Source organism: Pithys albifrons, chromosome 1 (assembly GCF_047495875.1).
Source record: "Pithys albifrons albifrons isolate INPA30051 chromosome 1, PitAlb_v1, whole genome shotgun sequence".
Taxonomy (NCBI): domain Eukaryota; kingdom Metazoa; phylum Chordata; class Aves; order Passeriformes; family Thamnophilidae; genus Pithys; species Pithys albifrons.
The window spans coordinates 103,968,085-103,982,835 of record NC_092458.1 but is presented as its reverse complement, the minus strand read 5'-3'; the positions used below and the strand labels follow the sequence as shown (position 1 = coordinate 103,982,835).

At 36.8% G+C, this 14,751-nt stretch overlaps 1 protein-coding gene across 1 annotated transcript in view; it reads left to right on the top strand.

The window, feature by feature from the left end:
• NCAM2 (neural cell adhesion molecule 2) overlaps positions 1-14,379 on the top strand; it is a 286,120-nt gene extending 271,741 nt beyond the window's left edge. Inside the window, exons 17-18 of the mRNA XM_071563032.1 lie at positions 2,360-2,479; positions 8,065-14,379. Of these exons, the coding sequence (XP_071419133.1) occupies positions 2,360-2,479; positions 8,065-8,176 (232 nt within the window). The 3' untranslated portion in view covers positions 8,177-14,379. The remainder of the gene's footprint in view (positions 1-2,359; positions 2,480-8,064) is intronic.
• The last annotated feature ends 372 nt before the right edge of the window (positions 14,380-14,751 follow it).

Below are 14,751 nucleotides of genomic sequence, written 5' to 3'. Positions count from 1 at the left end.
TGCCTCTGGAGCAGAGTAGATTTCACAGTCCTCATTATTCACAGGTGTAACAGGATTCTCCATTGCTGGTAGTGGAGGTGCAAGAGCCTTTTTTAGAGGTTCCCTTTTGGAAACAACTGCATAGAACAAAAACAGTTGCAAGCAAGCAGACACTATTCACATCAAATAATGCTTCTGAATAGAAGTCATGCCATAAAATAGCTGTTTCCTAGTTCTCCACATCTTACAGTGAGAGAAGGACTAACAGTATTTTTTTCATTAAGTGAACCCAGCCTGCCTGGATCAATAAAATCAAGATGTGAAGCTTCTGGCTCTGGCTCAGCTGTCCTTTCCTATTGAGCACATCACTTCAGCTCATGCTTTAATTTCCCATTCAAGGAGTGACCAAGTACAAATTGGTGTACAGACCCTCCTGAATGGGAAGACCTTAGGGAAATAAAGCTGCAAATGTCACTTGACAGCAGTTTATACCTTGTTATCTACATCATACCCAAATGTCATTCCATGCTGTCCCAGAAAAGCATAAAGCTGGTCTCTTACTATTAATTCTTCTGTGACACTTATTTTACAAGAACAACTATGTTATTCATTATATTTATTTCCATGGTGGAGTGGTCTTCAGCTAGTCAGAACTTAAAATATTTGGGACAGTTCTTATTTTTGCCTGTTCTTTGCATTAATAAACTGTAAGACTAAAATTTCAGGACAGATTTGAAGAGTCAAAATTTGAACTTTTTTCATGCCAACTGCTATTCCCTAAAATACACTGGGATCTCCCTGTTTTAAATATGTCAGTTTGCCTTCTGGATTTTTGAGTGGGTTTATGGTACGGTTCTTGGTTAAATTTTGATTATAGGATAGACATAATAATTAATTATGTTCCATATGTAATGAATGTAGATGATACAATCCATGTAACATACACACAGACACATAGAAAAAAAGATGACACAATGCATTTGCTACAAATCACTTTCTCTTCTGTGGAATTCTGAAATGTTATGCAGTTTGTTCATTCTGTACATGTATGTGAATGCTGCTCATGAATAACATAATTTTTGGCTTTTGGTCATGCAGTAATGTTTCTAAGACTGTGGATGCATCAATAAACCAAGCAGAACTTACCAATCCCTCCACAAGCCCAACTTAGATCCATAATCTTTTCACAGATATGAGGTAGCATTGACAGATTAGTGCATCATCTTCCAAAATGGCCTTTGTTTCCTTTTGTGTATGGTAAAGAAAAGACATGGATCTGTTACAGCAAGTTCAGAGGAGGCCACAAAGATGATCAGAAGGGTGGAGCACCTCTGCTATGGGGGCTGTTCAGCCTGGAGAAGAGAAGGCTCCAGGGAGACTTTTTTTGTCCTTTCAGAACTTAAAGGGGGCTTACAAAAAGATGAGGACAAACTTTTTACAAGGGCATACAGTGATAGGACAAGGGGTAATGATTATAAAGTGAAACAGGGTAGATTTAGACTGGACATGAGGAAGAACTTTTTGAAATTAAGATGGTAAAACATTGGAACATGTTGCCCAGAAAGGTGTGAGTTATCCCATTTCAGGCAAAATTGAAAGTCAGGTCAGACAGGACTCTGAGGAACCTGATTTGGTTGAAGATGTCCCTTCTCACTGCAGAGGGGTTGGAATAGATAACCTTTAAAGGACTGTTCCAATCCCAGTTTTCTGTGATTCTGTGATTACCAACGAAAGCATAATGACAATACTCACTGCTCCATCTTTTTTATAATTCATTATTTAATTAGCACAATGGTTAGTCATTTACTTACATGCAGGAGACTAGCATTTGTTCCTAAAATGAGAAACAGGACATAAAACCAGTTTTTTTCTACCAGTGAATGCAGAAGGGTTAGATTTTTACTACACAAAGGCTCTATATGCCACTGTGGCAGCAGGGGTTGTCACAATCTCAGGAGATTAAAGCACACTTCTGCAGTGTGTATACAAACATAATGACTCTTTAACACTGCCAGAAAAATTCAAGTATAACTAGGCATAAAATCCTATATTTATTATACTATGTTAGGGAAGTTTACTTCTATTCCCATGAAGAGGCTGTCACCTTATTATTAGTCATAAACAAAATGCTCTTTTGAGATGCTAATTCATCATGTTTGCAGAGTTAGGTAAGTAACCATGGATACAGGATTCTTTGAAGGCTTCAAGGAATTGGGAACACACTGTTAAATGTGTCTTGGTGGTGTTAGTCACTGATAATTAGTTCTGCCTTTTTTTTTTGCCAACTTTTGAGAGCAGAGATCTTGGTAATGTGTTATGTGCAATGTATGTGGTTAATATGATAATGATAAGAGGCTAAGACTCCTTTAATATTTTTTAGGAAAGATGGATCAAAAGAGCCAATAGTGGAAATGAGAACAGAAGATGAAAGAATTACCAATCATGAAGATGGGAGTCCAGTAAATGAGCCAAATGAGACAACTCCCCTCACAGAACCAGAGTAAGTAGGCTGATATTCCCTGGAGTTTCACACAAGCTCCTCTTGGCTCCGTGGATAGACTGGACTTCTGCCCTGTGACGGATTAATACACAGCATCACCAGAATGGTCTGCTGTGGCACTGCAGTGTATTAGTTTGGGGTTTTCTTTGTTTGTTTTTTAAAATAATCCATCTAGATCACGATGCTCCCCCTGCACTGGCTGAGGATATCACTTTAACGTATTTCTCTGCTTTTTGTGACTCAGAGTACAGCTACATCTGGGCATTAACCAGCCCTTTGGTGGCAACACTGCAACAGCAGCAATCCTTCAGGGTATCATGACACCACCACCTGTTTAGAGGTTAATGAGCATCCAGGGAAATTTTCTGTCCTTCCCTGCTGCCCTGACTCCTGAGGAGTTTGTCCTATGCTCTTGGTCAAAACAGGTCCAAACTCATCAGCAGCCTGTGCACATCCCTGGCCCTGGTGGGACATGGACTTGGTACTCTGCTGCTGCTCCCAGCTCCACCTATTGCATTCAGGGGTTGAAGAGTGAGGACAGGGCTTTTCCTTTGCTCACCAGAGCTTGCCCCAGTACTCCCCTGGCATTCCTGTCTAACCTCCAAACCGCGTGGGGAACCTTGGTCAGCAGAGGCAGGTCAGAGCCCACACTGCCTTCCCTCTAAGCCCCAGCACCTGCAGTCTCCTCACCCTCCTAGCCCTTCTGACTGCAGTAGTGGCTAAGCAGTACAAGGATTTTTTAAGTCGATCACAGCTGATCTTTACTACCTATCCAGCAGTTATTCACCACTCTGTGGGAATCTCCTGACTCTCAGGAATAGATTTAGATTGAGTCACACACACATCCTGTAGATGGGGCACAATGATCCTGTGCCCCAGAACCCCAGCTCCTCATAGGGTGCGCCCTTCCTGCTTTCATTTATTTAACTGAGGGCTTAGCTCAGTACTTAAGGCCTCACGCTGTAATTGGATTAATTGTGCTGAAGATCAGCTGCTTTGCTGTGTTTCCTCATGCCCCTTTCCTGTCCCCGCGAATTTCTCTCAGCACAGAAGCCACAGCAGTTCTTACCCACATCTACGGACTCCAGCTGCCTTCTGGTTGTGGGGACCAGCCTTGCGCCCAGGGATCCTGGGTGCGGACAGTCAAGTCCCCTCCACTTTTTTGATGCAGTCCCTGGATCAGATTAAACTGGGCAGAATGGCTGGTGTTTGTACCTGAGCAGCAGTTTTCAATACCTGTGTGGAGCATAAAGTAACTTTTGCAAGCTGGTATTTTGCTATGCTTGCTGTTACAAAGAGAGCTTCTGATGCTTTTTTCTTTAAAAATTCAGCTTGAAGAGAAACTAATATGTCAACAAAGATGATGACAGTACCACTCTTTTTATTGAGAGCTCACCTAGTGGTGTTAAAGGACATGAACTGATAGCTGAAGTTTAATTTCTGAGCCTCAAAAGTTGATGGACTTGAAATTATTAAAGAAGTCTCCAAGTTTCTTTGCTTTGAGCACAACACTTTCCATGTGTTGTGAAAATCTCCTGCCTCATGAGATTGTAAAGCTTTATTACTTTATTTATATTACTTATATTTAAGTAATAAATATAGAAATCCACCTATTCATAATCTGATGAAGTCACAGTTGTTTTTTTTAAAAGGAGAGGGTGTTCTTATAAAACAGTTATTTTCTTTTCTGAAAATAAAAAAAAAATTGCCTTTATTTGCCATTATCTAAAACTGTAAAAGCCAGAACCTTTAATAATAAAAGAAAAATGAAGGCATGTTACTGGCTGTTATTGACATTTGTAGTTAATACGGTGCATTAAGTAACTGCACATTAACCCATATACTTCTTTGAAGAAACCTGTAGCTGAAGTCTTTACACTCATGTTAATTAAATCATTGTGGAATTTGTTGAATGATGTTTGCTCTTCATATTAGAATTTATAATGAGGAGCACAGTGGAGAACCCACTATCTGAATAGTCAAAGGTATGTAGTTGTAAACGTTGTACAAGTCCAGCAGGCCTTGGATATCACAGAATATGTTAGTAGGTAAGGCACCAGGGCCACAGTTGTTCAGATTTCAAGACTATTTGTAGCACCAGATCTTGCAAATACAAATAAGCAGGGAACATTGATACCAGGGAAGATCCAGTTAAGTTCTTTCTCCTTGTCACAGTCATTAGAACAGCTGACAGGAGTGAAATATGAGAAAGATAAAATAAAAATGTTTTATTATCTTAGGGGAGAGGGAAATGATAAGTCCCCACTTACATGAAGAGAAAAAAAAACAAAACTAAACCATAGGAACAACTGATAAGGATTTTGATGGGTATTATATCCTTGGAAGAATAGGACTGCTAAGAGATATTTATAAAGATGACTGTTTCCTTCTTGGTAATTTCTTTGCTGACAACTGATGGCAAAAGGCAGCAGTCCAAGGTACAGCTGGACAGAGGTCAGCTAAAGATTTGGAACAATGTCACTTAGCAAACTAAAGATGAAAAGAGCATCATGCAACCAGGACACCTGAAGGGACACTGGTGCTAGGGGAACACAGAAAGACCTTTGGCTCAGACATGGGTCATAACTTAATGAAACAGCATGAGTGAGGTGCCACTAAAGGAAGATGCAGTAGAGAAGAGGGCAGTCTCTCAGCAGGAATAACACAAAAATCACATTGCCAACAACAGCCAGAAGGGCACATGCTGGGCAGGGTGAGGATGACCATCACAGATCTTGGAGGGAAGGGTTTAGTTTGTAAGAAAGAAAAGATTCAAGGACATTCCAGGCAGGCAATGTTCACACATGGTGGGATACATTGAGACTAATTCTGTCTGTCTTAAAAGTATATAACATAAGCCTTGAGGTATGAATAATTAATTGAATTATTTTGAGTAATGCAAAATTATACTCATAACTTTAATTGCAATTTAAAGAATTGTGGGAAATGATTAGTAAAGCAATTACTTCGTCTTATAGCAAGAATTTTTATTGTATTGTCCAGTATATCATTTTTCAATCTGTGTTTTGCCTTATCTCAGGCAATCCTTGTCAAAGCCAGGTTTGGAATCCTTCTGTGACAGATTAGCTCAAGGCACTTTTACCTGCAAGTCAACAAGTTTTAATCATGTTGGCAGGAAATCAATTTAAACTGTGCATTTCATATCATATTTCTGTAATATTATTAAAATACCACATGCAATGTGGTACTATAATTACATTCCTAGTCTGACATTATTGTGTTTCCATTATTGGGTGAGTTTTGCTTAGTATTAATGGAGTTGGGTGAATTCCAGTATCAAAATGGAGCCATTTTCCTATAAAATAAGAAAGTGAATATTCTAGTTAAAGTTTCGTATGGGTCATATCAACAGACTATTGCAGTTAGCCCACATGCAGTGCTAGAGGAAGTCAATATTATTAATGATTGATAGCACCCACCATCTGATTAAAGCAAAAAAACCTCCCTTTTAAAGTTCTCTATTTTGTGGGGGTAGTTTTTCAAAAAAGCTTTTATTATAAAGTGCTTCAAGATTTGAAAGTATTGGTTCACCTAGCTGAAATATATAAAATTATTTCAAATAGATGTAGCTAAAGAAAAACTGGGCACATGAAAATTGGTGTAATTAGAACATTTAGACTTGAATTGGTTAATTGAAAGAGGAAAATGATTGAAATTTTTAATAGAGATTAAATATTAATTAATATTTGAAACAAATGAAGATGGAAATGCCAAAATAACAAAAATGTCATCATTGTTAAAAAGAAAACAATGTCTAATGAAAACTGCACTCATAAAATACATCATATTAAGAAGAATTCAGAAGTTTTAAAAGACTATAACATTGAAGAATCGTGTGTGGACTTTTTGATGAGGAAAGTGTAGATGAGTAAAATTTTTTACTTGTTTGTAGTTCATCCTTTTTTTTTTCCTTGCTTGTATGTAAACCAAGGCTAATTTTATCACATTGTTTGTATAGGTTCTAGTAAATCTTCTTATTTCAAATAATTTTTAATTATTTCTAACCGAGTCTTAATCCATTTAAACCAATTTATTTTAATATCCACACTTTATATCCTGTCAATTGCCCAGTTTTCACTTTTACTAAATATTTCCTCCCTTTCAGCACCATCATTTGAGAAATTACTGTTCTTTTATTAAAACTAGGTTAAAATAGGTCTTTTTTTTAACACTAGTTTAAATACTTTGCACTATCAAATCTTTGACACATGCCTGTTTGCCTAAAATGCATCTCATGAGCTGCTCCTCTTCTGCCTCGATGTTTTATCCTCTTAAAAATACATTTGTTTTTATTCTTTTTTTTCCATTCTTTCAGGAGTCCTATTGAGGGCTGAAATCTGTTTCCTATGGGTGTCCCATGAGAAACAGTCAATTAGTAGAGACCTCTCTCTGTGCTCAGAGCCAGAGAGCTGATAGTATATCCCATGTATTTTACTGTAATAGAAGAAGTCAGTCTTCTCTTTGATTTCTCTTAGATATAGGTAGTGCTCATTGTTTCACCTCCAGATAAACAGCATCTCTCTTAGTTCATTTCAGATGGCTTAAAATTTGTAAGACTGGGAAATGGGGTATTGTTTTATTTGTTGTTACTAAACACTGTTATTACAAGACATTCCTAAGAGGTTTCTCAGACAGGTTTTGAACATTTTATGGCTCTTTGGGACATCAAAGCATCACAGTAGATATTTACTGAAAGATTTAACAGTTATTATGAATAAAAAAGGCATATGCAAACCATTGCCTAGTTAAAAACCAGAAAGCAGCCCAAACTGGAATCAAAATTAACAGCTATTATGCCCAGGAGACATTATTACAGGAACATCTCAGTAAACCATACATCTTTATGACAGCTGTATTTTTTGACAGCTAATTACTGGCAGTAATAAATCAATGATTTTCAAGATCTTTTTGAATGGAGCCACATTCAAAAGGTTGGGGCCTCTTTTACCATTGGAATTAAGTATTATCAAAATCCTCAGAGCTTTCACTAAGTTAGTCTTAGGGGAGCTATAAGTTACCAATGAATATATATTCTGTGATTGATGAAAATTAAATTGTACAAGTTTCTAAATAATAAAACAATTTCCATTACCCCCTGTAAGAAGTTCTTTAGCTTTGTCTTGGCATAGCTTCCAATGATAGCTGTGTTCTTTTGTATACAGTTGAATTTACATTTAGAAACAGACACAAAAAAAGAGTTTAATCCACATTCAGCAAAAAGCTTGACTGTAAGTATTTCACAGCATCCTCTGTACTGTCTCAAGTCAAGTTATTTGACGTTCTATATTTTCTTTTGTCCTATTGAAGAAATTGCATTTTGGGTAGCAGCAATGTTCTTATCATGTGACATTTAGCATTTTATGGCTTTATAGAAGTACAAACAGTTGATATGGATTTTTTTAAAAGCAAAAACCTCAGTGCTCATAATAAAATAATTACACATTTTTTTAATGAATTATGGTTTTAGAAACACTGTAAACTGTATAAGTCATATGTATGTTATAGACTTAAATTTTAGGGTGTGTTCTTCATGTCTTACCATGACTCCTCTTTTTTTCTGATAGGAAACTGCCACTAAAGGAGGAAAATGGCAAAGAAGCTTTAAATCCAGAAACCATAGAAATCAAAGTTGCTAATGATATCATCCAGTCAAAAGAAGATGATAGCAAAGCATAATAAGATAAACTACAGCTGTCTGGATAATGCATTTGGATTGAAGTAATCCCGTGACCAAAACTTTACAGCTGACCTTAATTTCTTGGGAAACTTAAGCTTGGAATAGTTAGTACATGTGTACATATGACGAAACAGTTCCTGTCTACAGTTCCGTTCTATTTTTTGTTAATGGTTTTAGTATGTAGTTTTGCTGACACCAAGTCCCATGGTATAAATTTGACAAATCTGCAGAATAAGAACTGTAATTTATTTTGTGACAAAGTATGTCTATTTAGAAGAAATGTTCCAGAGCACCCCTAACCACAAACAGTGTATCAGGTCTCTCCAGATTTGACAGTGCAAGCTACATATATGAAGTGCCATATACTACTTTATTTATTTCCATTTATTAAAAAATGAAAGTCTAGGTTGCCTTTAAAAAAGAGAAAACCAGTTTCAGTATAACCTTTTAGACCTTAGCACTGGCAGACACTCAGTAGTCATTCCAGCTGTGATTATCACTTGAAGCAAACAAAAAAACACTCTCTTCAACACAGAGTCAAGTCCACCTGCATTTTCACCTGTGTTCTTCAGTGAAATAAAAAGCTGATAACCACAATATATGGACATAAATTAAATAGGGTAACTCTTTTGTAATGGTGTATTGGCCTCATCCTACATACATAAGCGTGACTCAGAAAGGCTCCAGGATTTTCAGTGCTTCAGGTTTTCTGTATTAAAGTTGTGGATGTTACATGTGAACTAAAGTGCACCAAAAGTGTGAAAAGTCTTTTTTAATCATAATCTTGTCTTCAAATGAAAAGTTACAATATTTATCCTGACATATTTATACATATATTCATTTTTCTTGTAGTTCAAACAATTTAATTAAGGGATAAAATAGATACATTTTCTCCCCAAATAAGTATATAAAGTATTAGAGTTAGCCTTATTGAAGCAGCAATTTTTCCTTTGTGATTTCATACCATTTGTCATAACAAATAAAGTGTACAAACAGATAAAAAGGCAGAATTTGTCTAAACATTTAGGAACAGTTTTAAATTATTAACTAATGCAGTTTCATATTCAACCAAATTCATTATTTTCCCTGTCAAGCTTTCCTTAAGATATTCCTTTTTATTGTTCTGGTCAACATGCCCCAGTATGCAAAATTCATTTGTATTTATCATGGATTTAATGGTCCACTAATGGGAACAATATAGTTTGTTTCCATTCCAGCATAGTGTATCCACACCTACCAAACTCTTCAGTCTTTCCTTGGAAGAAGTAGATAAACCATACAGAAAACTAGATTGGAAAATTTTACCTGTCAGAAGTAAATGGTAGAGTACTTTGTGGGTTTTCCACATCTAAGTCATGCCCAAGGTTTAAGTGTAGCTTTGCTCAGAAAACTGTGCTGTCTTCAGGCTGTATCTGAATTTCACTCATATCTGAAGTCCTTACACTGATTGACTTTTGTGCAGTAAAACTAAAAGTGGAATGTAAAAGGGTATACTTAAATTTGAGGAACATGTCCAAAAAACCTTCTTGTTAACCCAAGCTTAAGTGCATTTGAAAGAACTGAGGAAGATACATTTAATTCTTAAATCTTTCTTATTTTTCAAGACCAGGTTACTTTATGGTTTTTTTCACAACTTTTCCTCACTTTGGGGAATACCTACGATGAACCAAGCAGTTGAGGACAGAGGCATATCACTGGTGTGGCTAGGATAAGAGGCTAAGCTCCCACAAAACCGTACCAAAGTGAAAAGAGTGTGTAAGAGGGGATAGCAATGTGGGATGAAAGTTACGGATATAATTCAAAATTGCTGGGAAGAAGTTTCTCTAAATCTAAGGCACCAACTCTGGGTGAAGGAAAGATGAAGACATTCCTTTATGACCTCTCACTGTTGTTCTCACTCCTGAACAGGCAGTACTACCAAACAGCTGCTTCTCTATCAAACTTCAGTTTCTTTCTGAGTGCACAGTGAGCAGGATTGCCCCCTAACCAATAATTAAGAGAACCAGTTGTCTTGTTTATGTGTATGAATATATATTCTTTCTACAAAGTATGTATTTGCAGCTGGGCTTTCTCCATCTATCAAAATGCAAGAAAGGGACCTGGACAATTCCAGCAGTTGAGAACAATGTCATTGTTGTAGCTGAACATCCTGTCACACAATATTGTTACCAGGATGAGGATGAAAGTAGGAGACATTCTTGCTTTTCTACCTGCTAGCACAAAGTTAGGTGGTGCTATGCATATTCACACAAGTCAATCCTCCCTAGGCAAATGGTGCTTTTCCTGGAGCCAGCCTAATCATTTGCACAAGAAGGTGCCCCTACAATGGGGGCAGAACTAACAGTGCCCAGGCTCAACTAGAGATGGCTTTCGAATGTTAGTACTTCTTAGCTGGACTGACGCAGACACAGACACACCCACACACAGACACACGCAGACACACACAGACACAGACACACCCACACACAGACACACGCAGACACACACAGACACAGACACACACAGACACACGCAGACACAGACACACAGACACAGAAACACATGCACAGAGACACACACACACACACACACACACACACACACACACACACACATATCATGGCCTAACAGCTCTCTATTGGTGGGATTGATTTTTTTTTCTCCTAGTATGGCCTCTAATTACAATGTGAAGGGAGTAGATGATTTAAAAGATCTTGTCAGCACATTTATTTCTAATATGCCTGTGCTCTTTACAAGCAAAACATCCTGCAAGTTGTTTTTCAATATTTAAAGCAAAAGCATTTCCCACTATAGTGTTTTACAAATCAAAAGCCGTTTCCAGGAGTATTTAATTTCTTCTTGCTGTTATGTCTCTTGCCAGCTGGGGTATGTGAGGGCTGAGAATAAAACAGTTCTGATTCCTGATGGACTGTCCAAGCATACGTTTTTGGTCTGGGGATTAGTAGGTTATCTCTTGTGCTTTGACTCTGTGCTGGGCAGGAGAAAGCCAAACTCTAACTATGAAAGAATGCTGAAAAACACCAATATTTGCAAATATTTTCAAATGAGGGACAGTGCATAGTCATTTGTAAGATATGTGTAGAACTGGAATAATAACATTTGTTTAATTTCTTTTCCTATTCTAGACTAAAAATAAAACAAACAACATATCTGTATAAATGTCACTTTTACTGTCTAAAAATAATTTTAAGTGTTAGTATGAAATGTCAGAAGAGTTGACAAAATATAACTATTTGTAAAAGTAATCTGAATTGTTACACTAACATACTCCAGGGACAAGGATGGGAGGGAGCCATTAAAATTATTACTGATATGAAATGTGGCAGTGACAATCTCTTTTCAACACAAAAGTAAGGAATACAATTAAGTAAAATTACTTAGTGCTTCTTGGTATTATTTTTTAGTAGGCCTGCATTCTGATTTACAATAGTGACAAAGTTTTAATTAATATTTTACAATTTAATATGACAATGTACCCTGGAGAGGTTTTTCCTGTTTTTGTTTGTTAATTTGATTTTTTTGACTTCTAAAGTTATTTTGTGGTTTCAAAATATTGACTATTCTGGTGATGCTAATGCCTAATGTGACGAGGATTAATTTATTTAGGCCTCAGTCTTGCAAGAAATTTTGTGTGGCTGAACCCACCACACTGACACCAGTGGGGTGGATGTGAGCAGGAAGATGGATGCACTTTCATAGGAGAACTTGCAGGATTGGACCTACTTTCTGTCTCTTCGTAGATTTATACAACGTAGTTACACAGTGACCATCATCTACAAAGGCTGTTAGACAACAGTCCCTGGTAAATTCCATCTGCTGTCTTCAGCCTCTACATCAATGTTCATCCAAAAAAAAAAAAAGTGGCTTTCTTTTTTATGATCGTAATTACTTTGATTATTTATTTATGTGCCAATCATCAAATTGTAGTATAATCATCGTGCCATATTTTTCTGTTTCCTAGACCAGATAATGGAATTGTATTTGTGCCTTTTGATAGCATGCCACTCTGCTTTATTAAAGAAAAATCTTCAATAATTTGTCTACAAGGCCTGTTTAAAATAATTGAAAGCTTTACCGTGACATTAAACAGGAAATACTATTGTCAAATCACGTAAATATTTAAAACACAAAACTTCCAAAAATCTATTGAGATCACAAATCCAATGAGGGTTATAGTGCATGTATTACTGCTGAAAATTTTCAAGTAGATGGAGCATATGGTAGGTGTGTAGCAGTGTTTTGACCAATTAATCAAGTTGAAGAGTCAGATAGAAAGTCTCTTTAGTTCTATTTAGACCCAAAACATAAAATCTTTTCTCAGTCTGAAAGATGATGTGGAGCGTCTTCCCACCATTTTACCTCCGGAGTAAAACTGTAGTGAATATTTGTTTCTCAGTCATTTGCAGCCTCACCATTGCTGGGTAAGCTGTCATAGGAAGCAACATCTTTGTAGAGTAGTTAAGTCTTTTGGATGATATTCACTCCTGATTAAAGGACCTCCAAAAAGGGCTTTTACTGAAAAAGCTTAAGATCCCTGTTATGAATTGACCTATGGAGGGGTTTCAAGAGCGCTGCAGGAAATGCCATAGTGTAATCCAGGTGTCACTGGGCTGTAAGACACAAACTGATTCATCAGGGCCTGAATTTCATCCATCCATCTGCCTCAGAGGGGTTCTGCATGTCCTGAGCAGATCAAGTTGCTTCTAGGTATAAGTGGAACTTAAGTGTCCTACCAGGCTTCTGCTAACATTTTGCACAGAGGAGGTTTTTCTATCAGAAGCTTGTACTGATCAGAAAATAATTATATAATATCTGATGACAGTTTTATCCCATACTTTACTATATGTCCAGAAATAAAACATCTCTTTAAATAATTCCTTGTAATTGCAATAATTCTTTAGGTGAGGATGAAAACATTTTAGAGAAGTAACGCTTCTTTCTAATTCCCTTAGTTTAGCTCCAGATGATTGTTCTGATCAATGAAAAGCTATCATAGCTAAATAAATCATTTTTAAAAAGAATCCACCTCCCTTTTTCAGTTTTCTTTCATATCGGTTCCTGAAGTGGCCTGTCCACTTGACAGCAGTTCCTTAGTAGTGGGGGGAAACCACTCACTGTTTTAAGTGATCTTCAGTATTTCCACTGCACATATAAATGTGTTCTTGTATCATTTATTTGAACCTGCGCCAAAAAGAAGCCTTAAAACTTTGGCCTTGGATCAGGTTCTGAGAAATCACAATTTAGCAGTCTGTCTTTTCTCTTAACAGGCTTTGAGAGCCTCATGATGTTTGACTTTCAAACTTGAATATTGGCCAGTTTTAGCCCAGAGAAATGAAATAAATATTTATTGCCAAATTTGTATTGGCAGCTTTTAAGTCACAGGTGACATCGGGATCGGGCAGGATGACCAGGTGCAGTGCCAACAGAAATCAGGAAAGCAAATTACAGAGAGAACAGGTGCCAAAGAGTGAGCCAGAAGAGGGCTTGGATACTGGGAGCATCTCTAGTTAGCATTGACAAAGGACACGGGGAACTAGTGAAGCAGGAGACGCTGCTGAAAGGCATTGCCAAAAGGCAGGGCACTGTGGGCTGTGAAAATCAGCAGAGAGGGAACATTAACCCTGCTGTTTCCTTTAACTCTACCATGTAATTAAACTACACTTTTTTAAAATCTAAAATGCAGGATTGGAGGAAGGGAAAACAAAGCCTCAGAGTCTCTATAGAGCAGTGACAAATGCAAAAAGCAGTCAGACCCTCCCAGAAGATAATTTTGTTGCTTGTGGTGTAGAGTTCTCACTAAAAATTTTGAACCTCTTATGCAAGTTTTAAAAGAAAAAACAAAAAAGCTTTCCTGCGACAATGAGCACTCGGTACGTATTTGTATGCTGTGTACAGTATAAGCTAAAGCATACCATATATTGTTTTTGTTATTCCACATGTTGTCAACAGCCCACTTGCGATATATGCCACCTGAATTATATATTGATAAGTTAGCTACCACTGGAGCTAGTTTGTTTATTGTTTCAGAATCTTATGTCCCTATGAAATGCTGTGTATATATATATATATATCTATACTGTAAAAAGAAGTAATATCGCAGATGCTGGTTTTGTATTTATGAAAGACATTGAAAGTATGGCTTAAAGTATATCAATTATTTGTCACTCTTCACCATTTGTATATTAATAGTAAAGATACTTTTACTTTAATGAAGTGTTTTAGCTACATTTATTTTTGCTAAGTGTCTTTCTGTCAAGATGTCTGATTCATTAGGAGTCTCATTGCCAAAAAGAAACATATCAATTCTTTTACCCCCATTGTAGAAGTACTGAATAATGCTCACACAGACCTGCAATTTATTATTCTCTTTTCTGTCAAAATATATCTATTGTAGCATCCTCAGTCTCCAGCTGAGCTTGAGGCCCCTTATGATCAGCCCTCTAGTGTTAGTATTGATAGATAATATTCTTTTTTTCCATACAATACCAGTGCAACATTTTAAAGGTATTTAGTATATGCCAAAAAAAAAGATAATATCAGCAAAAACATCCTTATTTTGCCAAACCTTGAACCT